The following is a 23,773-nucleotide window of genomic DNA, read 5'->3' as shown; positions in this document are numbered from 1 at the left end:
CTGGCTCCTGCAATCCCGGGCTACATAACGGCTTCATCGATTTGAGGATTATAAGTAGAGGGAAACAATTAGCAGCAAATCATTCAGAAAACTGAAAGCCACGGGAAGACGTGGCCTTCACTTCTTCCTGGAACTCCACATTCGTGTCCCCAGTGCCCTTCCGGACACCGCCACACGATGTCTAATTGGCATCTCAGACATAAGCCGGCAGAACCAACCTCCCGACTCTCCACCCCTCAGTCATCACCTACTTCCCTCCACCCTTTCCCATTTTAGTTGCCACCAAAATGGCCAGCCAGCTGCTTAAATCAAAATCTAAGCATCCCTCTGTCTCCTCGGCCTCCACCGCCAGCCCGTCACCACGACAGATGGACCCCCGTCTCCAGCACGTAGTCCAGCATTTGCAGCCACCCTTCTCTGCTTCCACGCCTGCCACCTCCTTTGCTGCCACCACTGTGGCGTGGACAACAGCAATGGCTACCTCACTGGATTCCCAGCTGTCACTGTCCCCCAGCACCCATATGGCAGCTAGACTTTCAACCCCATGAAACATTTGGCCTCTGTCCCACCTCACTGCACTTCACCCTCTCCATTCCTGCCATGCCAGCCTTCTCTTAGGTACAGTTTGAGCCTTGAACAACACAGGGATTAGGGCTCCAGCCCCCTGCACAGTCAGAAATCTGCATATAACTGTTGACTTCCCCAAAACGTAACTACTGTTGACTAGAAGGCTTGCCAATAACAAACACAATTAACACGTATTTTGTAAGTTCTATGTATTGTACACTGTATTCTCACGGTAAAGTAGGCTAAAGAAACATGATGAAGAAAACCCTAAGGAAGACAAAATACATTCACAGTCCTTGTGTTGTATCTACATAAAAAAAATCTGCATGTAAGTGGATGTGTGCAGTTCAAAGCTATGTCGTGCAAGGGTCAACTGTATTTGAACATCTGGAACTTTTTCCTGCCTCGGTCACTGCCCAGCTGTTCCTTCTACCTGGAAAGCTCTTCCTCCAAAAAGGAGGGACAGATGCTCATCCCTTCCTCAGAGAGGCACCGCAGACTGAGCCATCACAAGCAGTGCCCTGGTCACCTTCTATCACATCCTTCTCCTTCAGTTACCCATAGAGCCCTTACTGTTATCTGATAGTTTTTGCTTCATCAGTCATCTTGTCTGCTCCCCTGAGGGTCAGGCTTGTCTTTTCACCACCAGGTTCCCGGTGCCTGGAAGCGTGCTTTGCACACAGTGTCCACTTTGTAAGTACTGCTGACTGAATGGCTTCACCCCTTTGCTAAATGATGGTCAACCAACCACCCACAGTATCCAAGATCCTGTCCTCTGTACCAAGAGTGCAGAGAAGGATGTGACAGGCTTGGTCTAATCAGCTACGAGACTGAAAGCCACGGGGCGCCTGTGTGGCTCAGTCGGTTGAGTGTCCGACTTAGGCTCGGGTCATGAGCTCATGGTCTTTGAGTTCGAGCCCCACGTCGGGCTCTGTGCTGACAGCTCAGAGCCTGGAGCCTGCTTCAGATTCTGTGCCTTCCTTTCTCTCTGCCTCTCCCCTGCTTGTGCTCTCTCTCTCTCAAAAATAATAAACAAACATTAAAAAAAAAAAAAGCCCCAGGTGGCAGGGCTGTGGCTGGTCAGACTAATGTACCACTTGTAAGAGCACTCTTGAAAGGGAGGCATTGTGTGTTCACACATTCCCACCAGACTCTGTTCTCCTTTAGCATATGTGCGTCTTGTGCAAATTATAAAATTGGTAATAATAAGGGTGATGATGGTTATCATTCAGAGCATCCCTACTGGTTCTGGCCACTTTATGTATACGACTGCTTATCCTCAAAACAACCGTGGCCAAGCAACCAGCGTGGTCGCACGGACACAGGGGAATTAGCAGAAGCGCAGAGGGAACAAGTAAATTGGCCAGTGACCCAGGGACAAGGGCAGGCCTGACTCCGTGCTCACGCTTCTCCCACTTAGGCCAACTTTCAAAGAAATCGATCTTCAGCTCACGTCCAGTCACCCATGGCAGCAACAGAGAGAAACGGAGTTAACATCTTGGTCTCACAGGGTCTGACTTCCCCAAACTGTCTCGTGATGTGACAGACAGAAGAAGGGAAATATGACAGCAATAGGTTATAAGACCAGTTCACAGCACAGCTTTGCAGAAACCCAGGATTCAAGGAAAATGTGGTACATTCTTTCTCCCCATGTTGGTCAGCACCATCGGGAGCACGGAGCAGATGCGGGTCAGGTAAACGCTGTGAAAATGCTGAATCAGTGGACGGAGAACATTAACTTTCCCTTCTCCTCGGCACCCCGTGGCAATAAAGAGCAAGTTTCTAAACCACTAACCTTGTGAGTTCTTCCTGGAGTTGTGTGTGGTCAGGTGGAAAGAATTTCACCACAAACTTCACAACAACATGCTTTGGCCCTAAAAGGGGGCAAAAAACAGTAGAGCATTTTTGATTTGTTCCAAATGCAATTAAAGAAAAAGACTTCGGAAGGTATATTATACAGCAAATAATGGATCTCATTCCAAGCCACCAAGAGTCCATCTGTTGACGTCCAGGTCGCTGAACAGGTAGTTCAGTTCCTAATTCATACTTCCATATTGCAGGGAGACAGAGAGCCCTTATAAAATAACGTTTTGACAAAAGTATTTCATTCAGGTATTACATTTTTTCTCTGAGGACTTAAACTGTGCCCGGACTTTAAAAACAGGCATTCGTCTTCAAAAACTTATCAAATTGGCCCTTTCAGTCAAAATATGGGCTTTCGACAATGAGGAAATAATGAAAACGTAAATCGGTTATACAATTTAGTACTTTACATGATCTACAAGGTACAGCTTCCACTGTGTTCATCAAATATGTATGAGCATCTATGTGTCAGGTGCTCCCCGAGCGCTGGAGAAAAAAACATCAATACGACGTGACCCTGCCCTTGTCCAGTCAGCCGAAGCCCTTATAGGTGTCTTATAAGCCATCTTACGGACGAGTTCAGGCAAAATCAGGAAGCAGATCTGGGGTGGGTGGACAGGGAGAAGATCAATGGGATGGGTCACCTGTCAGAATTAAAATGTCAAGCAGATCATAATAATTTGTAACCCGAATCAGAGCTTGTTTTGAGGTACAGATCAAATTTTATACATATATCTACACACATATATATTTATGCTCAATGGAAGAGCAGTCTTGTAGGTTCTACCATTTGGAATGACAGCAATGAGTTTATGTTCTATGAAAAAATATAAGGTATGATAACGAAATCCAAATTTTAACAGCAGTTGTCTAAAAGCAGAAAAAAATTTTTTTTGCTCTGCCTTCGCTGTCACAAAAAACAGATGCTGTATTATTTTATGATAACATATTTAAGTTTATGAAAAAAACGCAAAAGCGACAGAAGGTGAAGATGTAGGCAATATATACAAAATGAGGAGAAAAACATGGCACAGAAATAATGAAGCCCGGAGACACTGGGCCCCCTTTCCCTGACCACTCACTCTAACAATTAATAGAAACCCTCGCCTGTCAACTCTGGATCATAAAGTAACAATAGCAAAACGGGGAAGAACAGGAAAAACCATGCTATATCCTCTCCACGGGGATCCCCTGAGGCCACGCAGATCCTTAGAAAACCCAAAAGTAGGAAGGTGCTATCCCCCAATGCACAATGACAGCTTCACACAGCTAGCCATAGCACGCAGAGACAGAAGGAGAATCCTCACTCCAGGGTGGACCCAGCAGTGACAGACGCGGTCTTCCGTCTGTATTTGGCAACGGGCTAAAAGACACCTTGCCACAGTGAGCATTTCCCAGGAGGTATTGCAGGGACACACGTCATCATTCTGGATGCTTCGCTACCTCCCCCGTCAGGCCGAGGGGCTTCTCCCAGCATTGTGCCCCTACCCTCCGGCCCCCGCACGCTCAGGTCACTGGCCAGCCACCCTCGTAAATGTTAAACAAACAATGCCGGTTTCATTTTCGGCATCAATAATTGCTTAATTTAAATGACAGAAGCTCAACATCCATTTCAAGTGCACAGGGGCCATCCAGACACCGTGTGCCTGTTCAGTACAGCCACAAAAATTGCTAGAAGTGGCCCAGTGGGGCTTCTTAATCAGACATTAAAACGATCCCAGCAAGGTAGTGTGGAGCTTCAAGCTCAACTAATGGAATGCACCTCTGTTACTACCCTCAGACTTTTGCCCGGGCTGTGGCTGCAGTGAGGAGGCATTTGGGATGAGTTGTCTGACTCTGCGCTTGACCTCAAAGTGGAGAGGAGGGAAACGGTCCTGGTCCTGGGGCACAATGAGAAGGGACAGAGAAAGCAAGCCTTCTTCCCTCACTCCTCTCCTAAATCCTCCTTAATCTTCCCCAACACATACTGTAAATGCAAGCCAGATTCCCTTCAGTTCTGCCTGCCATTCAGACACACACACACACACACACACACACACACACACACACACGCTTTCAGGCACTTTATTTTTCCAAGCAACCAATACTTGCACTCTGATTTCACAGGCATTGAAGAGGCAGGACAGAAAACCTAACATCAATTTTATGAATACATGGTTGCACCTTCCCCTTCAAAAGTGACAGTAACAACCTCGGACAGAGACCAGGCAAGCTCAATTAGTCTGGAGATTAACAGCATGCTCTAGTCGTTAATCAAAATGAGGTTTGATTTTCCAAGCAAGGTTTTGATTACCAAATTGTTAAATATTAATACTGCAGAAGAGACATTTTAATGGCACATGGATTAGTGGATGAAAAGAAATCATGGGGCCAAAAAAAGAAAAAAAAAAAAAAAAAGAATCTGTGTCACCAGTGTGCTGGATGCCACAGGGCAAACAACGTCTAGGAGGAAAATGTCTGGCTTTATATTTAACATCACTGTTAAACACATGGTGTATACTTACTTCTAATCTGCTTGACAATAGGTTTTAAGAGATCCAGCCACACCTACAAAGGAAAAAACAGATTGAGACAAATTCTCAATGAAAGGATGCAAGTATTTGGAGGCTTGACTTGGAGCTGTTTAAAATCAAAATACTTTTTGAGTATTCGAGACCGTCTGTTCCTATTCTCTGCAGGACGGCATATCTTCCATCACTGACCCCTTTTATAGTACAGATCCAAATTTGCTGGCATTATCCCTGAGCTTCAAAGCTACAATCTCTCCCAGACTCAAATGGTTAACTATGAATGTGTCTCCTGTCATCCGCAGTGTTCCACCAAAGCTAGCCACTCAGCAAACACGGATGCAGGATTGCATGTGTGGCTACAAGCTGAGTGAAATATGCAAGCTCCTTAATGAAACAAAATACCATACACGCATTTACAGAACAGTTACAGAACAGCACGTCTTTGAGGGATATGGGAAGGGATGTTTAGAATATTACCTCTGCACTGGGTACTCTCCATAAGCTTTTACCTCTTTAAAAAAAATTTTTTTTAATGTGTATTTTTGAGAGACAGAGATAGATTATGAGCAGGGGAGGTGCAGAGAGAGAGGGAGACACAGAATCCGAAGCAGGTTGTAGGCTCTGAGCTGTCAGCACAGAGCCTGACCTGTGGTGTGAACTCACAGACCACGAGATCATGACATGAACCAAAGTCAGCCAAGCAACCGACTGAGCCACCCAGGCACCCCACTCTTCACCTTCTGACAAGGTCAGAAGGATTTCTGCTGCCCAGGAGAGTAACCTGAGACTTGTAGGGACCAGTAATTTGTCCCTGGCTGGCAGAGCCAGGCCTGAAGCCAGGTATATCCAGCTTCAAGGGCCAGACTCTTCACACACGTGCAGTTTAGGGGGCAAGATTAAAAGAGAGAGAGAGAGAAACCAGCTGCCCTTCTTGATAAAACATAATTTAACCGTATTATCCCATTTCACACATGCTTTTCTCTCAATTCCTGGTCATTTGAAAAGGGTTCTACTGAAGCTCATATTTGCATGTATGACAAAAGCAAGGTTAATGTGCCTAATATAAAGAGGATTTATAATAAGAAAAACCAAATACTCCCAAACTATGCAAAGAATAACAGCTAAATGACAAACAATGGCTAATGGGAAAATGTTCAAATTCAGGAGTGATTCACCCTACAAACGCAAGTCTGAATAATCAAATACCCCTTCTGCCCATTACATTTGCATCTAGATATGCCTCTATGTATGCACACATTTGCATTTTATACTTCTCAGATTTAGCAAAGGTAGCAGAAAATGTACACTGTCTTACCTCTATTGGCAAATAAATGAATTGGTATGTTTCTGGAGACTAATTAAGGAATAATCACGAATAATGATCTAAAGCCTAAAAAAAAAAGGCTCCTACACTTATTCTTTCATCCAGTAATACAACTTTGGTAAATCATACATTTATGCACAAAGATTTATGTAAAATAAAAATGTTGTGATTAGCATTGCTGATAGTAAAAAATTTTTACAATAAATGAAATAAAATAAGTCTACATTTATATGACACATTATCATGCAGGCATTAAAAATTATGTTCTTGGTGAATATTTAAGTACGTGGGAAAATGTGTTTGGGAGGTTGGAAGATGAGCGACTTCCTGTCTTCTGCCTTTCTCCATTATTCAAATTAGCCTTAAATTGAGCAGTAAGAATTCTTGTAATGCAAAAACTAAAAATTTTAAGTCTCTGCTTATTTAGGTTACTCTTCCCCCATCACCTTTTCAAATAAGATTTTGTTTAATTAAAAAAAATTTTTTAATGTTTATTTTTGAGAGGGAGAGAGAGAGAGAGGGAGGGGCAGAGAGAGAGGGAGACACAAAATCTGAAGCAGGCTCCAGGCTGTGAGCTGTCAGCACAGAGCCCAACGTGGGACTCAAACCCACCAACTGTAAGATTGTGACCAGAGCTGAAATTGGACACTTAACCAACTAAGCCACCCAGGCGCCCCGAATTTTTTTTAATTAAAAAAAATGTTTAATGTTTATTTATTTCTGAGACAGAGAGAGGCAGAGCATGAGTGGGGGAGGGGCAGAGAAAGAAGGAGACACAGAATCTGAAACAGGCTCCAGGCTCCGAGCTGTCAGCACAGAGCCCGATGTGGGGCTCGAACCCATAAACTGTGAGATCATGACCTGAGCCGAAGTTGGTCACTCAACTGACTGAGCCACCCAGGCACCCCAATGTTTTTTAATTTTTAAAAAATGTTTATTTATTTTTGAGAGATTGGGGCGGGGGCAGAGAACGCATGTGCACACATAAGAAAGGAAGGGGCAGAGAGAGGGGGATAAAGAGAAAATCCCAAGCAGGCTCCACACTGTCAGTGCAGAGCCCTACACGGGCCTCAAACTCACAAACCATGGGATCATGACCTGAGCAGAAACTGAGAGGCGGGATGCTCAACTGACTGAGCCACCCAGGCGCGTCTGATCAGTAAGATTTTATCATGAAATTCTCATTTCTGTATTTCCTATCCTCTGCTGCTCTCCTGCTTCACGGAGCTTCTGGTCTAGTGAGGAAGTGACAGGAACCAACTCCCCTAAACTGACAAAAGTGAAGACGTGCCTGACCCAAAGGGAATGAAGGGAGGAGCAGAGGACTCCCAGGGTCTGGGGCAGAGCAGTCTGACCCAGGCATGGGGGCAGGGGGATCAGAGACCCGATACAAACAGGACATTGTGGAGGGAACATGTCCCCGAAGATGCTGTCATGTGGAGATCTGAAGGGAACAGAAGACACACAGGTAAAACCTTTGTCCAGGTGCCAGAGGTGCAAGGGGACAGCTGCAGAGCAGGGCTGGTGGGTCAGGAAGGGGTCAGCCCTGCCGGAAGCCACGTTGAGATTCTTCATCCTTATCCTAAGAGCAATGTAAAGGATTTAAGCACGGGGCTGATACAGTCAGATGTGCACTGTAAAAAGACTGATCTGGCAGTGTGGGAACAGACAGAGGGGCCGGAGCAGAGGCAGGCTGACCACACAAATCGTGCAGGCAAGAGAGGATGGTATTTTGGACCAGGAATGCAGAAGTAGAGTCGGGGGAAGTGGGCGGATCTGAGAAAAATTTAAGAGGTAAAATCCCCAGGGATTTACTGATGGCCTGGATATGGTGGCTGAGGCAGAAGACAATGACCAAAATGACACGAGAATTTCTGCTGAGGGCATCTGGACTGATGCTGGTACAAGTCACAAAGATGGGAGTGCTGGAAGAGGGCCAGGATGGAGGTTCTAGACATTTTGATCTTGTTGAGGTGCCCTTGGATTTCATGAACAAGAGACAGTATGGAAAGGGTGGATGCACTCGTCTGGAGCTCTGAGATGAAGCCTGGACAGGAGATCTCACACTAGAAGTCACCACAAGGCACCCAGGTGACTCAGTCATTTAAGTATCCAACTCTTGGTTTCAGCTCAGGTCATGATCTCATGGTTCAAGGGTTCGAGCCCCACGTCAACCTCTGCAAGGACAGCGCGTAGCCTGCTTGGGATTCTCTCTCCCTCCCTCCATCTCTGCTCCTCCGCTGCTCATGCCCTATCTTTCTCTCAAAATAAATAAAACATTTAAAAAAACTAAACAACAACAAAAACCTGCTAAGAAAAAAAGGAGGAGGGGGAGGAGGGGGAGGAGGAGGAAGAGGGGGAGGAGAGGGACAAGGGGGGAGGAGGAAGAGGAGGGGGAGGAGGAGGGGGAGGAGGAGGGGGAGGAGGGGGAGGAGGAGGGGGAGGGGGAGGAGGGGGAGGAGGAGGGGAGGGGGAGGAGGGGGAGGAGGGGGAGGAGGAGGAAGGGGGGAGGAGGGGGAGGAGGAGGAAGAGGGGGAGGAGGGGGAGGAGGAGGAAGAGGGGGAGGAGGAGGAAGAGGGGGAGGAGGAGGAAGAGGGGGAGGAGGGGGAGGAGGAGGAAGAGGGGGAGGAGGGGGAGGAGGAGGAAGAGGGGGAGGAGGGGGACAAGGGGGGGAGGAGGAAGAGGAGGGGGGAGGAGGGGGACGAGGTGGGGAGGAGGGGGAGGAGGAAGGGAAGCAGAAGCAGAAGCCGCCACCATCCTGACTCCATAGAGGATAAGGGTCACGGAGACTCATGGAGGATAAGGCTCACCGAGTCCAGAGGATGAAACCTATGAGCACCGATGGCACGTCCACCACGGACCAGCCAGGTGGAAGCAGATGAGAACAGAAGGAAAAAAGGAGAGTGGTGTCACAGAAGCCATGGGAAGGCAGTTTCCAGAAGGAAATATACCAAGAACCGTTCAAATAAGATGAGAACTAAAAGTTCTGCTGGTGAGTTGACTCGGAGGTGGGAATGAAAGTCTGGCGGGTGGTGAAGAGGCAGGAAGGACACAGACTTTTCCAAGAAGCTTGGCTGAGAGGCAGGCAGCAAGAGACTAGGGCCACAGGGGGTGAGGGATCAGATAAGGGTATTGTTGAATTACTTGTTTTTATTATTCTGTTTTTCAAACGTTTTTAAGTAATCTCTAAGCCTAATACAGGGCTGGAACTCACAATTCCAAGATCAAGAGTCACATGCTCTACTGACTGAGCCAGCCAGATGCCCCTATTTGCTTGTGAATCACAGAAAACTGGGTGCGTCTAAAAAAGTGGAGGGATTCAGGGGCACCTGGGTGGCTCAGGCGGTTGAGCGTCCAGCTTCAGTTCAGGTTTGTGAGTTCGAGCCCCGCGTCAGGCTCTGTGCTGACTGTGTAGAGCCTGCTTGGGATCCTCTGACTCCCTCTCTTTCTGCCCTTCTCGTGCTATGAAAAAATAATAAACATTAAAAAAAATTTTTTTTAAAGCGAAGGCATTGAGAATATGAGCAAGAAGGGTTAGTCACCAATGTCCTAAGGGATGTGAGAAGACGGCCCTAAAACCCAGGGCAACGGTTTGAGGTAGAAGGAAGAGCTATTCCACTGGGGAAAGGCCAGTGGCAGATGGGAGTTTACATTTCTGTGCCGGGAGCAGGCAAGTTCCTCGTGGAGGCTTTCTGCTTCCCCAGTCAAGTGGGAGGCCTGGAGGACTGAGGCAAGCAGGGAATACTGGAAATAGTTGCACGGGACAGCGCGTTAACTGGAGAACCCCGGTGGGATTTCCCAGGGCTGCCGAGCGGCCACTCACGAGCCTGTAGGCCGGCGCTCTCCTGGCCACCTCGGGGAACCATCTCCGCGAAACTTCCCCACTGCCAGCTCTTCCTCAACTTCCACAAGCCACTCAGGACAAAACAACTATGCTCTGGCAACATAGCCGCCAATTTTATGAATTGTTTTAAAACATCTCTCGTCTGTTTTTGGCATTTCTGTGGAAAGCATCGAATACAATCACCAACTGGAGCCAACGGAGCATGTGGTTTTACAACACGCAGGTCTGGGAACATCAGACCGGCCTGAATTAGCCTGTTTGGTCGAGCTCTGCAGCAAGAAGGCTACGAGCCAACGATCACGTCACAGCTGACCCGCTGGGTGAGAGCTCAGGGCCTCGGGGAACCTCACCGTTTACCAGTTACATTGATGTTTGCGGGGCTCAGAGAAAAGGTCTTGCACACGCAGGACTTAAACTACTATAAATGGGGGCGCCTGGGTGGCTCAGTCGGTTAAGCGGCCGACTTCGGCTCAGGTCATGGTCTCACGGTCCATGAGTTCAAGCCCCGCGTCGGGCTCTGTGCTGACAGCTTGGAGCCTGATTCAGATTCTGTGTCTCCCTCTCTCTGACCCTCCCCCGTTCATGCTCTGTCTCTGTCTCAAAAATAAATAAACGTTAAAAAAAAAAATTAAACTACTATAAATGGATGAGCTACAGGGAACAAGACAAATAAGGCTGCCGCCTGAACAGAGTTAAAGCGTTGAAGTTTGCTATATGGGGAAGGCGGCTGGGAAGCATCTAGACTAGACTAAGTCATCTCAGACCAATCACTTGTTCACTGAACCTAAGCAGGACAGAAACAAGTTCCAGACAAGTTAAAAAGGCAACAAAGGCACCATCACCTATCCTTCCCCACCGATGGATCTCCAGACGGTCACAACTGTAATGATCTCCATGTCTAATCGCCCCGCCCACCCTTTCCACCAGGCCACACTTCCCTGTCTTCTCTAACACCATGCAGCTGGGCTCCAGAGCACATCCATGCTACCTGACTATACAGGGATTTGGTTTAAATGAATGGATTTCTAGAAACATCATTCCAATCAGTACAACCCACTGAATCAGGGAACTTCCCTTGCTGGGGTTCGAAGGCCTATAGAAGAGGCTGCTGGGGCCACCATGCCCGACAACCACGGACTCGGTGGCTTGGACAACAGATCTGGAGGCTCATGGTGTCATGGGTTGGGTTTCTCCCGAGACCTCCCTCGACTTGGAAATAAATGTCTGCCTTCCGGATGTGCACACCCACGGCCATCGTTCTGTGCACACATACTCCTGGTGTCTCTCTGGTATGTCCAAATTTCCTCTTTGTAAAGTGACAAGTGTCAGTGGATTAGGGCCCACTCTAATGGCCTCATTTTAACTTAACCATCTCTTTTTTTAAAAAATCTTTATTTACTTTTGAGAGAGAGAGACAGAGAGACAGACAGACAAATAGACACAGGGAGATATAGAATCCGAAGCAGGTTCCAACTGCTCTGTCAGCACAGAGCCTGACGGGGGGCTCTGTGAACCACGAGATCACGACCTCAGCTGAAGTCAGATGCTTAACTGACTGAGCCACCTAGGCATGCATTAACCACCTCTTTAAAGGTCCTATCCTCAAGTACAGTTTCATTCTGAGGTACTGCGTGTTAGAGCTTCAACACAGAAATTTTAGGAGGACACAACTCAGCCTATAACATCTATCTTCCACAATTTGGTATCAACACAGCTTTCCAGCCCACTGTTCTCCCATTTGCCTACATTTCAGTCAGGTTCCCTTTTTCCCTCTGACCTTCTGTTAATGTTAGTGTTAAGTGAGAACAACACTTTACTGCCTAGTTATGAAAGGCAGGGCAAGATGAACCACTGCTCCCAAAGCGGTTTCTGTTCTTTCCCTAAACCTTTTTAGCCCCTATCATGTTGGTGAGTGACATTTTAGGTAGATTTTGCAGGCAACTAAAACATTGGAGGTATTTTGGAAAGGTTCTTATTAAAAGAGACTCAGTTACTAGATATCTTTCAGGAAGGGCACTGGGAAGAGACTGTTTCTTGGGCACCTCCTGTGTGCCAGGCACTAAACAGGTGCTTTATAAATTCTCATTTAATGCTCCTAACAATATGGTCATTTTACACAGGCAGGAAGCCAAGCTCAGAAAGCTTATTTAAGCTGCCCAAGGTCACACATAGCTGAGATTCAACGTCAAGTCCATTTGACCCCAAACCTGTGCTTTTTCTGTAACATCATATGCTGCCCCTCTAAAAGCTAACAGACTCAACAAAAGCTCAGCTCTCCTCTTCACGTTTAAAAATCAAAACTGCGGGGTGCCTGGGCGGCTCAGTCGGTTGAGCACCCGACTTCGGCTCAGGTCATGATTCACAGTTTGTGGGTTCAAGCCCCACATCAGGCTCTGTGCTGACGGCTTGCTCAGAGCCTGGAGGCTGCTTCAGATTCTGTGTCTCCTTCTCTCTCTGTCCCTCCCCCGTTCATGCTTTGTCTCACTCTGTTTCTCAAAAATAAATAAATGCAAAAAAAAATTTTTTTTAAATAAAAATCAAAACTGCATACAACAGGGGCGCCTGGGTGGCTCAGTCAGCTAAGCGTCCGACTTCAGCTCAGGTCATGATCTCGTGGCTCGTGAGTTCAAGCTGCACATCGGGTTCTGTGCTGACAGCTCAGGGCCTGGAGCCTGCTTCTGATTCTGTGTCTCCCTCTCTCTCTGCCCCTCCCTCACTCATGATCTCTCTTTCTCTCAAAAATCAACATTAAAAAAATTTTTAAAAACTGCATACAAAAATATTTCATCACCTATAACATATATAGGAGCCAGATAAAATGTTATAGAAAATTATCTAGTGTCTAGAATTCATTGCAACAAAGTAGTCTTTCCACAAGCTAATTCCAACATGAAATAACTTTACTTTGAATTTGTTTGTAATAATTTGTTTAAATGTAATTTTTCATATTAATGTTAAGTGTGGCTTTCTTTTTAAACCAATTAGAGATTTTTGATTCTGTCATAGATTTACAGAGACTGGATTTATCTTCCTATAGGAAAAACAAATAAACAAAAATTAAAAAAAAAAAAGGGAAAAACATACTTAGCACAACAGATCTGAAGGCTGAGGACACCAGACAATGAGAAACTGTGATCCCTCAGAGACAAGAAAATAAAATCACGATCCCTACACTTGCCCTAGACTTCTGTCTACAGTAGGTTTCCAGGCTGTGGTACAGAGAAGAAAAACCCAGCAAAATCCATGAGTTGAAAAGGTGGGGCTGACAGATCACGGGGGGGGGGGGGGGGGGGGGGAGTAAGGGGGGCGAGTAATAACGAGTAGGAAGCTCCCTCCAGAAAGATCATTTAGAAGAGTATAGAAGGTTCCCATTGAGTAATCAGCTGAATACTGATCAATGTCAACTTGTGAAGAAAGTACCCAAGATTTGGGAGAAAGAACCAATGAAAAGATTCAAGGTATCAGTGCCTGGTGCTCACAGAGTCAGGAACACTACCAATTCTCACCAGCAAGATCAGACAACCCGAGGATTCTGGGCACTGGGCAGAGTACTGAAGAGTCATCCCTTAGCACTGAGGAATAATTAACCCCGGACTATACACTACATGAGAACCATTTAATGTGCTTAAAAGCCAGATATGAGAGGATTAAATGGTTTCCAAATAAGTTAATTGCATCCCAGAACACTCAATAAAAATTTATAGGAATATAAAACTATCCAGTACTCAACAAGGTAAAATTTACAATATCTGACATCCAATAAAGAAAAATCACCAGACACACAAGGAAGCAGGAAAACAGGCCCATAATCAGACAAAACACTCTGACCTGGAATGCAGGCATTATAATTAGCAGAAGGAGGACATAAAGACAGTTATTATAACTGTATTCCTTATGTTCAAACTGTATTCCTTATGTTCCTTATGTTCAAAGTTGAGATATAGAAAACATAAAAAGACCCAGATGAAAAAACCACATTGGGAGATTAACACACACACGACAAGATGAAAATCAGATTAGACCTTGCAGAAAAAATACTAATGAACTTGAGGATGCAGCAATAGAAACAATTCAAAATGAAATAGAAAGGTAACCAAGACATTAATAGCGCATCACAGAACTGTAGAACAACTTTAGGCATCCTAACATGCATGGCACTGGAGTCACAAAGGACAGGAGGTAGCAGTGGAGGGGGCAAAAACAGGGCAAAAAATGAAAAGAAAGAACAGCTGAAAATTTTCCAAATTTGGTGAAAACTATAAACCCAACAGATTCAAAAGGCTCAGAAAATCTCCAGCCTAAGAAATGTGAAGAAAAGTGCATGGAAGCACATCATCACCAAACTGCCCAAACACAGCAATACAGAGGCAATCTTAAAATCAGCCAGATATGGGGCACCTGGGTGGCTCAATCGATTGATTTCAGTTCAGGTCATGATCTCAAGGTCATGGGATCAAGCCCCAAGCTTAGGATTCTCTCTCTCTTTCCCTCTGCTTCTCTTCTCTGCTTGCAATCTCTCTCTCTAAATAAATAATATAAATAAACAGCCAAAGAAGATTATGCACAAAGGAACAAAGGTAAAGATGACAGCAGACTTCTTGTCAGAAACAATGCAAGTGGGAATGCAATGGGGCAAGATTTTAATGCCCTTGAAGAACAAATTTATTAGAATTTTATACCCAGCAAAAATGTCTTTCAAAATGGAAGGCAAAATAAGGACTCAAACATATGAAAGCTGAGAGAAGTCATTGCCAGCAGGGCTGTACAAGAAGAAATGTTAAAGGAAGTCCTTCAGGCAGAAAGAAAATAATATCAGATGGAAATCTGTGTCTACACAAAGGAACGAGGGACACCAAAATGTCAATCGTGTGGTTAATATATGCAATATTTGAGACATTTTTAATATTATTTATAGACAACTGACTGGTAAAAATAACAATGTAGTGTGGGATTCATAACTTTTGTAAAAGAAAATATGACAAAAATAGCAAAAAAATCAGAAAAGGGAAAATGGAAGTATACTACTGTAAGTTCTTATACTGTAGGTGAAGTGGCATAATCTCTCTTAAAGGCAGGCCCTGATCAGTTAAAAGTGTGTATTATGAACCCAAAAGCAACTATGAAAGTTACAAATGAAAGAGTTATAGATTATAAGCCAACAAAGAAGGTAAAATGGAATCACTGAAATATTTAATTAATCAAAAGGCCGAAAAAAGGAACAAAGAATAGGTAAGATGAAGAGAAAATAGCAAGATGCCCCATTTAAATCATATCAGCAATCACATTAAATGTAAATGTTCTAAACACCCCCAATTAAAAAGCAGGATTGTTAGACTGGACAAAAAGGCAAGACCCAAATGTATGCTACCTTTAAGAAACACACTACAATATAAAGATGCAAAAAAGTTAAAAGGAAAAGAACGAAAAACGTATATGATGCAACTAGTAATTTTAAAAAATTACAGCAGCTATATTAGTATCAAGGTAAATATCAGAACAAAGAATATCACCAGGGATAAAGAAGGAATTTTTTTCATAACAAAGGTGTCAATTCAGAGGGTAGGAAAATCTTAAGTATTTATACACTGAAAAACAGAACTTCAAAATACATGAAGCAAAAAGTGATGTAATAGCAAAGAGAAATAGAAAAATCCACAGAGTCTGAGATTTTAATACTTCTCATTAGTCCTGGGAAGGGCACTCTCTTCCCAGTCAGCAAGGCCCAGATGCCAAAACATCAAGAATACGGAAAATAAAAAAATACTGAAGGATAAGATCAGTGGTTGTGAGGGCCTCAGCGAGGAGGGAGGGATTGGTAGGTAGAGCAGAGGACATTTTTAGGGAAGAGAAACTATTCTTTATGATACTTTGATGGTGGACACGTGTCAAAGACATTTGTCAAAACCGATAGCATATGCAACACAAAGAACGGACACTAATGTAAACTTTGGACTGTAATATGTTAATACTTGCTCAACAATAATAATATACATATCACACGACTGCAAGATGTTAAAAATAAGGGACACTGTGCATTTGGGGGGGTCAGTATACGGTACCTCTCTTTACTTTCTGTCCAGTTTTTCTGTAAAGTTAACATTTTTTTAAAAAGTCAATTAATTAAAAAACAAATGAGAACAAAAAACCCCACGTATCTCTCCAGCTTAAGAAATGGAAGGTTACCCATTGCTCTATTTTTCCCGTGATCCATCCTTCTCCCAGACTCTCTGCTCAAGGAAAGCTTTGCCTCCTCTGAGAACTGCCCCATCGACCCAGCCATCGTGGCCTCACACCACGGTGCTGCTGGTGATGTGTGACGACAGTGGCACCCCACGGCCTCATTTCTGCTGGGTTCCCAAACTTCCATCTGTCTGTGGCTCAGCAAGTCTTCATCCTTTACACCTGGCATGTGTCCACAAAGACCCCCTCTGGGATGTAGATGCCCTCAGACCCCCGGGGGAAGAAGCAAGGTCAGGACAGGAGGCTGCTACTAAGCATACGGGAAGGAAATCTGGCCAACGCCAGTGGGACTGGGAAACCACCAACAAGGGATGTAGCCATGGTTTCTGTGGCTTCAAGCCCCTAGAAAGCAAGTCTGCAACTACAGAGTGAAATGCGTCCCTCCAAAATTCCTATGTTGAAGCCCTAACCTCGCAATGTGACTGTCTCTGGAGAAAAGGTGTTCAGAAGTTAATTAAAGTTGAATAAAGTCATAAAAGGATAGAACTGTGGCCTTATAAGAGGAGGAAGATCTCGGTCTCTGTCATGTGAGGACACCGTGAGAAGGTAAACGTCTACAAGCCAGAAAGAGTGTCCTCACCGAAAGTGACCATATAAGATATAAATATAAAATATAAACTCAACAATAAGATGCCCATCTTCTTCCTGAGCTTTACCAGCACGTATTAGACACTGGAACCATTTTATCAGATCAGTAAGCACTGTGGCTTTAACAAAACACTGGTGGGCCAACTTCTCTGGTTTCTGAGCTAGAAGGCAAGCACAAGACACAACAGATATCCGAGTACCTCCCATGCGCAGGAATCCTGCTGGGTTTGTGACTGTAAAGCATCAGAATTAATCCTCATGACAATCTTGTAAAATCATCACTTATTAATCCCATTTTCCAGATAAAGTACAAAATCAAAGAGGTTCAGTATCTGCCCAGCTGCTATATGACAAAACAAATGTTCAAACAGAGATTTACAAGCCACGATGCACGCCCTTCCCGGGATCCTCAACAGGCTGATGAGATAAATCTTATCACACACCTATCCCTACCACTGAGGCTCACACAGCTCTCTGGGAGGGACCAGTGTGAGGAAAGGCAGCCAAGTGTAGCAGACAGCGGCTTGCTGAGACAGGCTTGTGTGAAAATCCTGGTTATAAAGATCATTGTCAAGTATCGGGCAAGTTACCTCTCTGAATCTTCTCACTGTAACATGGAGATGATACAACACCCACCTCAGAGAAATATTTTAAAGCAGAGATTGGCCAACTACGGCTCATGGGCCAAATCCTGACTATCATGTGTTTTGGTACAGCCAAGACCGGCCTTTACACTTCTCGTGATTGGAAAGAAAAAAAAAAACAAAAACCAAAAAACAAAGGAGTGTATTTCATGATGTGAAGACTCTGAAATTCAAATATCCATGCCCCTAAATAAAGTTTTATTGGGACACAACCATGCACATCTACTTAGATATTGCCCATGGCCGTTTTTGTGCTGTGATGGCAGGGTTGGGTGGTTGCCATGGAGACGGTATGGCCCGCAAAACCTAATCCGTTTACTGTCTGGCTTTTTGCCAACCTCTCATAAGAAGAACAAATGAGATGCATTCAGGTGTGCAGCAGAGTCCAAGGGCAGCCAGGCCAAGGTCTCTGAGTTCACGCCAATGGCAAGCTACTGTTTTTCTGGCCTTTTACCAGCCCTTACAGTCTAGCTACCAATTAGCTGGCATATTAAGGACAGAGTCTTGACTCCTAGGATCAATAGCATTTCTGCCACGGAAAAGACCAATCCATAAAAAAAGCTGATGAAAAGATTTCTCTGCTCCTGTGGGGCAATCCCCCGGGCACGGCTTCCTGGACTCAAAGCCAAGGGCAGGCCAAACTTGCATGTAAACACAGCAACCAACTCTATTAACTGGCAAGCCACGGGACAAGTCTAATTAAGGATAGAGCGCAATTGATTACTAATTATCACTAGTTCATTTCCCATTCTGAGAAACACATCTTAGACCACGGAAAGTACTCCTTCTCCCCGAGGCTTTTTTCAAACCCTTACAGAACGGCCTGCCCTGACGTGGGTGCTTCACGTGATGGAAATGAGACAAGGGGCAGAAGGCTGGGCTCAGACGTGAGCCTACCGTCTAGGCACAAAGGTCCACAATTCCGTGTGCCAGGGACTCTGGGGATCCTAGTTTCCCACGTAACAGGCACAGGCCCACGGGCAAAGCCAGCTGTGACGGCCCACGTTCAGACATTTTGAGACCCACCAGGCTTCCCCTTGGTTTGGCAGACAAGTAAACGGCCTCCCAGAGGAAGCCCGGTAAAGGTAATAATCACAACACTAGCATTTAAAAAACGATAATATGTCTGTGTGCACCGCAGCGTTTTTCACAGCCACCGAGGGGTGGAAGCAACCTCAACAGTCCACCAACAGATGAACGGGCACACACAACGTGGGACAGCCATACAACAGAATATCACCGAGCCTCAAAAAGCACGGATACCCTGTCATATGCTACACCGTGGGGGAACCTCACATCATGCTCCGTGAAACAAACCAGTCGCAAAAAGACACACACTGTGGGAGTCCACTTAGAGGGATCCAGAGTAGTCAAACTCACAGAGACAGAAAGTAGGTTGGTGACTGCCAGGGGCTGGGGGGAGGACAAGAGAGCTGTATCACGGGCACGGAATTTCAGGTTAAGATGTGGCACAATGTGGATACAGTTAACAGTATCGTACTGTCCACTCAAAGGTGGTTAACACGCTAACACTTACGTTAGCTGCTCTTGGCAATTTAAAAAATGGGAACGATCAGTTTCCGTAACTAACACTTTCTGAACACTCGAGTAGGTCCCAGACACAGGGATTACATGTGCTGATCGACATTATCACATATGAGCCTCTCAAAAACTCCACAGGTTGGGCACTCTTCCCTCATTTCTACCCACGAGCAGAGCGAGGGTCAGCGAGGCCAGCCCCCTGCTCCTGTCACCCTGCTCCAGGGACTTGAGGGCTGACAGTTGGACGTGTAGAGCTCCTTTCCCGGGCTGCTACAAAACACCACCCCACTAGAAATCGACAGAATCTCAGAAGGCAACAGAAACTACCGGATACCTATCTTAAATTCCCAAGCACCTTTACTAAGAGCAGAGATGAAAACCCAGCCAGACCCCTCAGTTCAACAAAGTCAAGACCTGTCCTTGGCTCTTCCAAAATAGATTGTCAGTCAGCCTCTGGACACTTTTTGGTCATTATTTCTGCTCCTCTGTGCTTTTATTTCATCGCGTTTTGGGGATAAAGTTTAACTGATGTTCTATTTTTATTTTTTTAATGTTCATTTATTTTGGGGGAGGGAGGGGCAGAGTGACGAGGACAGAGGATCTGAAGCGGGCTGCACGCTGACATCAGCACAGAGCCCGATATGAGGCTCAGACTCACGAACCATGAGAATAACAGATTAATTGTCGCAACAACTTCTTTCTTAAATTTTATAAAATTAACTGTCAGGTTGGGATTTTGTAATTGACAGAGAACAAAATATGGAAATATTGTCAGAATGGAAGGATGATGGACAGCATGGGCTTGTGTTCAGACAGAACTGAACTTGAATCAAAGCTATGGCATTTCCTAGCTGTGAACCTCTGGACGAGGACTTAACCCCTTTAAGCTTTAGCTTCCTCATCAGAAAAAGGGTATATGATGGGCTCTTCCTGGAATGAATGAAATACTGTAGGTAAAACTAATATGATGCCTTGCAACGAGGTATTACTCTCCAGGGCACGTGTTAGCAAACTGTGGCTTCCTGTATCCTAAATAAAGTTTTATTGGAACAAAGCCCATCTATTCATTTACATATCGCCCACGGCTGCTTCCGCACTATAAGGGCAGACTTGAGTAGCTGCAACAGAGACCCTACAGCCTGCAAAGCCTTAATATAGTATTTATTATCTGGCCCTTTGTAAAGCGTACGGATCCTTGCTTTAGAATATGGGCCATGTTAGCTGTTGTGTCCACAGGGACCAGAACAGTCTGGCACATGGTAAGCACTCACGTGGTGGCTTTTTTTGTGTCTTACATGCGACAAATAAACACCTGTTTTTTTGGTCATCGTTACTAGGTTTTCTGTATTTTGCAGCTGAACATATTACAAGAAAGCAGTGAGATCCTAAAAATCAAGCACGATAAAACTTAAAAGTCACCAGCACAGGTGCTGGTGCACAGGAAGATGAACAGGTTTGTAAATTCTAGAAAGGCACTGAACTTGGGGTCAGAAGAACATAGTTAGAATCTCAGCTCCACCATTAGCTAGTTGGCTGACCCAGATACGGAACAGTTATGAGAATCTTAATGCCCTCACCACTACTATTTATCGTTTAGAAAGGCATCTCCAGCTGGCTCAAACAGGGCAAGAACGGAGTCAGGGAAGCCATTAGGACCTTGTAGTAATTCAGGCAAAGGTGTTAGAAATAATGAGATAGCATATCCTCCAGTGTTCTGAGAATCATTATTTTAACACAAAAAAAGTTTATGAAACGATGTTCCATAGAACTTACAACACGGTATTGTAATTATTTGTTTCCTTGTCTCTCTTACCAAGCTGTGCACTTTTTTTTCTCTTTCAAGCTGTGCACTTCTAATGAATGGAAACCATAACCACCTCTTGCTGTCACTTTGTATCACGTGTCTTCCATGATATAAAGTATGAGGACTGAGGCAGTGTAGGCACAAGAAATTTGTTGAATAAATAGAATGCAGAATTAGATTTGGCCCATCTGTGGTCATGCGCCACATGAAAAGGGACTGGGAGTCAGGGAGGCTCAAAGTTTAATTTAAGTACGAGGAAATGGCGAAGAGTATTTGGAGACAGGAATAAGCTGAGAAAACACTATTCACACCCACTTTTAGGTATGCGACAGATTGGTTCATTCACCACCTACCCACTCGCCTCCTGTGTATGTCTTCCTTGCAGCACTCTCTTCCTTTGCTGTGACGAGTCCCTCTCCTGGTTTTCCTCCTCCCCATCTGCACCTCCTTTGACAGTTCCTCCCTCTCTGTCCATCCCTTAAATGCTGGTGTTCCACGCTGGCTTCCTTTCTACTCTCTACGCTCTCATCCAGTTTCAGAACTTCAATTAATATTTAAAATAATCTTGCGGGGGAGCCCGAGTGGCTCAGTCAGTTAAGCGTCCAACTCTTGATTTCGGCTCAGGTCATGATCTCACAGTTTATGAGATTGAGCCCTGCGTCGGGCTCCGTGCTGACACTGAGAAGCATGGTTGGGATTCTCTCTCTCCGTCTCTCTCTGCCTCTCCCCTGCTTGCGTGCACACACACACACACACACTCTCTCAAAATAAACAAACATTTAATTACAAAAAACAGTCCTATGAGTCTTAAATCTCCATTTCAGCTCACATCTGTTTCCTGTGCTCTGGAAAATACACCCACAGGCCCTGCCCACTGGATGTCTCCACTGGGATGTCCACTGACACCCCCAAGTCCTCATGTCTGGGATGGAACTCATTGTCTTTATCTCTTCGCAGACATGGTGAGGCTTTCATCCCCAGCGATTGGTACCACTGTCCCCCAGATGGCAAAGCTGGAAAACCCAGCTGCTCTGAGCCGGCTTTGTCTCACAAGCCCATCCATTCAGTCACATCCCCAACTACCTCCTCCTCCAAAACCTCTTGAATCCACCCATCTCACTCCAGCCCACCACCTCGGTTCTCCCGTAATCCCTTGCCACTACGCCTCCAGCCAGAAACACAGCAAACCCCTAACGGCCTTCCTGATTCTAGTCTTTTCCTATTGCAGTACAGCCCAGTCGTCTTTCTAAACCATAAAACAGATCATACCATGTTCCCTTTAAAACACACTGACAGCTTCCCGAACACACGAGCTTGGTACAGAACTGTGCTGTCCCACACAATAGCCGCTAGCTACACGTGTCTCCTGAGCACCTGCAATGCGGATGGCATGAATCAAGAGGGTCTGTCTGTGTTGGATGCACACCAGACTCAAAGGCTCCGCATGAAAAAATGTGAAATAGTTTATTCATAGTTTTTGCTCCTGATCACATGTTGAAATGGTAATGGTTTTGGACGTATTACATTAAGTTACACATACTTTTAATTTCACTTTTTTTTTTTAAACAAAACTGCTAGAAAATGTGCAATTACATACGTGGCTCATATTTTATTTTTACTGGACGGCAATGGTATAAAAGTCCTTTGAGATGTGGCTCCCTGCCTACTTTTCAGTTTCCTCTTTCTCACCTCCTTCACCTAAGCCTCTCTCCTCCTTACCTGTCACCCCCAGCCTTCCTTGCACGTTCCTGCAGGTTGTTTTCTGCTCTTTACACATGGGTCCCCCCTCTCACTAGAACATTCTATTATTTTTAATGTTTATTTATTCTTGAGAGGGAGACAGAGAGCACGAGTGGGGAAGGGGCAGAGAGAGAGGGGGAGACACAGAATCTGAAGCAAGCTCTGGGCTCTGAGCTGTCAACACAGAGCCCGACATGGGACTCGAACCCACGAACCGTGAGATCATGACCTGAGCCAAAGTTGGATGCTTAACCAACTGAGACACCTAGGCTTCCATGGAACATTCTTTCTATTAGGTCAACTCCTACTGGCCTCATGGGACTCAGCTTTGTAGTATCTGGGAAGGATTTCCTGAACACCAATGTTATTTGTTACCCCCACTGCCCAATGCTCCCTGGCTCCAATGGAAAACACCTGTCACATGCCCTGTGCTGGTCACTGACTAAGCTTGACACCCCGCCCGGATCATACATTCCCTGCACCTTAGTTACTGGATCCCTGGAGCAGTGGCTAGCAAGTCCTAGCTACTCTGTATACAGAATGGAAGAATAAATAGAAATACAGTCAATGAACTTATAGTTGCGTAGGGTGCCTAATACAAGAGTCAGATACAGCCTTAAGAAAGTGCCATTAGCCAAAACACAAAAGGAACAATAAGCTATGTTCTAACTTTTGGGTTCAAATGGGCAAAACCTTTGTAAAGAGCATGACGTATTTTTCAAATTTTACAATGATCAAACCTATGGATCGGGCAACCCCATGCCCTTGGATCTCATGTACTGAAACTTGAACGTAAGCTTCAGTGTACTTGCGGTAGCTTCCTTTGTTGTAAAAGCAAGAGACTAGAAACAGACTAAGTACCCCATCATCTACAACAGATGTCAATCACGGTCATGTCTATTCAGCGGAATAGCATGCAATGGAGAAGAAGGCAGGGGATTCTATGCATGGGAAAGAAGAGATCTTCATGATACATTAACTGAAGTAGAGTGTAAGGTACATGACATTATATGTTGTTTACACACATTAGTGTGTTTCAAAAGTATGCGTGTGGGGCGCCTGGGTGGCTCAGTCAGTTAAGCATCAGACTCTTGATTTTAGCTCAGG

The 23,773-nt window shown here is 45.1% G+C and overlaps 1 protein-coding gene across 5 annotated transcripts in view; it reads right to left on the bottom strand.

Moving 5' to 3' along the window:
- The window catches only part of FARP1 (FERM, ARH/RhoGEF and pleckstrin domain protein 1), a 296,455-nt gene that overhangs the window by 75,841 nt on the left and 196,841 nt on the right, over nt 1–23,773 (bottom strand). For all 5 annotated transcript variants that reach the window (XM_045055193.1, XM_011280659.4, XM_023252762.2 and 2 more), the window contains exons 4-5: nt 4,935–4,977; nt 2,363–2,441 (exon numbers count right to left, since the gene is read on the bottom strand). In XM_045055193.1, coding sequence (XP_044911128.1) covers nt 2,363–2,441; nt 4,935–4,977 — 122 coding nt within the window. The remainder of the gene's footprint in view (nt 1–2,362; nt 2,442–4,934; nt 4,978–23,773) is intronic.

This window comes from Felis catus, chromosome A1 (assembly GCF_018350175.1).
Source record: "Felis catus isolate Fca126 chromosome A1, F.catus_Fca126_mat1.0, whole genome shotgun sequence".
Classification (NCBI taxonomy): Eukaryota; Metazoa; Chordata; class Mammalia; order Carnivora; family Felidae; genus Felis; species Felis catus.
Note: the sequence above shows the minus strand (reverse complement) of the source record. Positions and strands in the feature narration are given on the sequence as shown.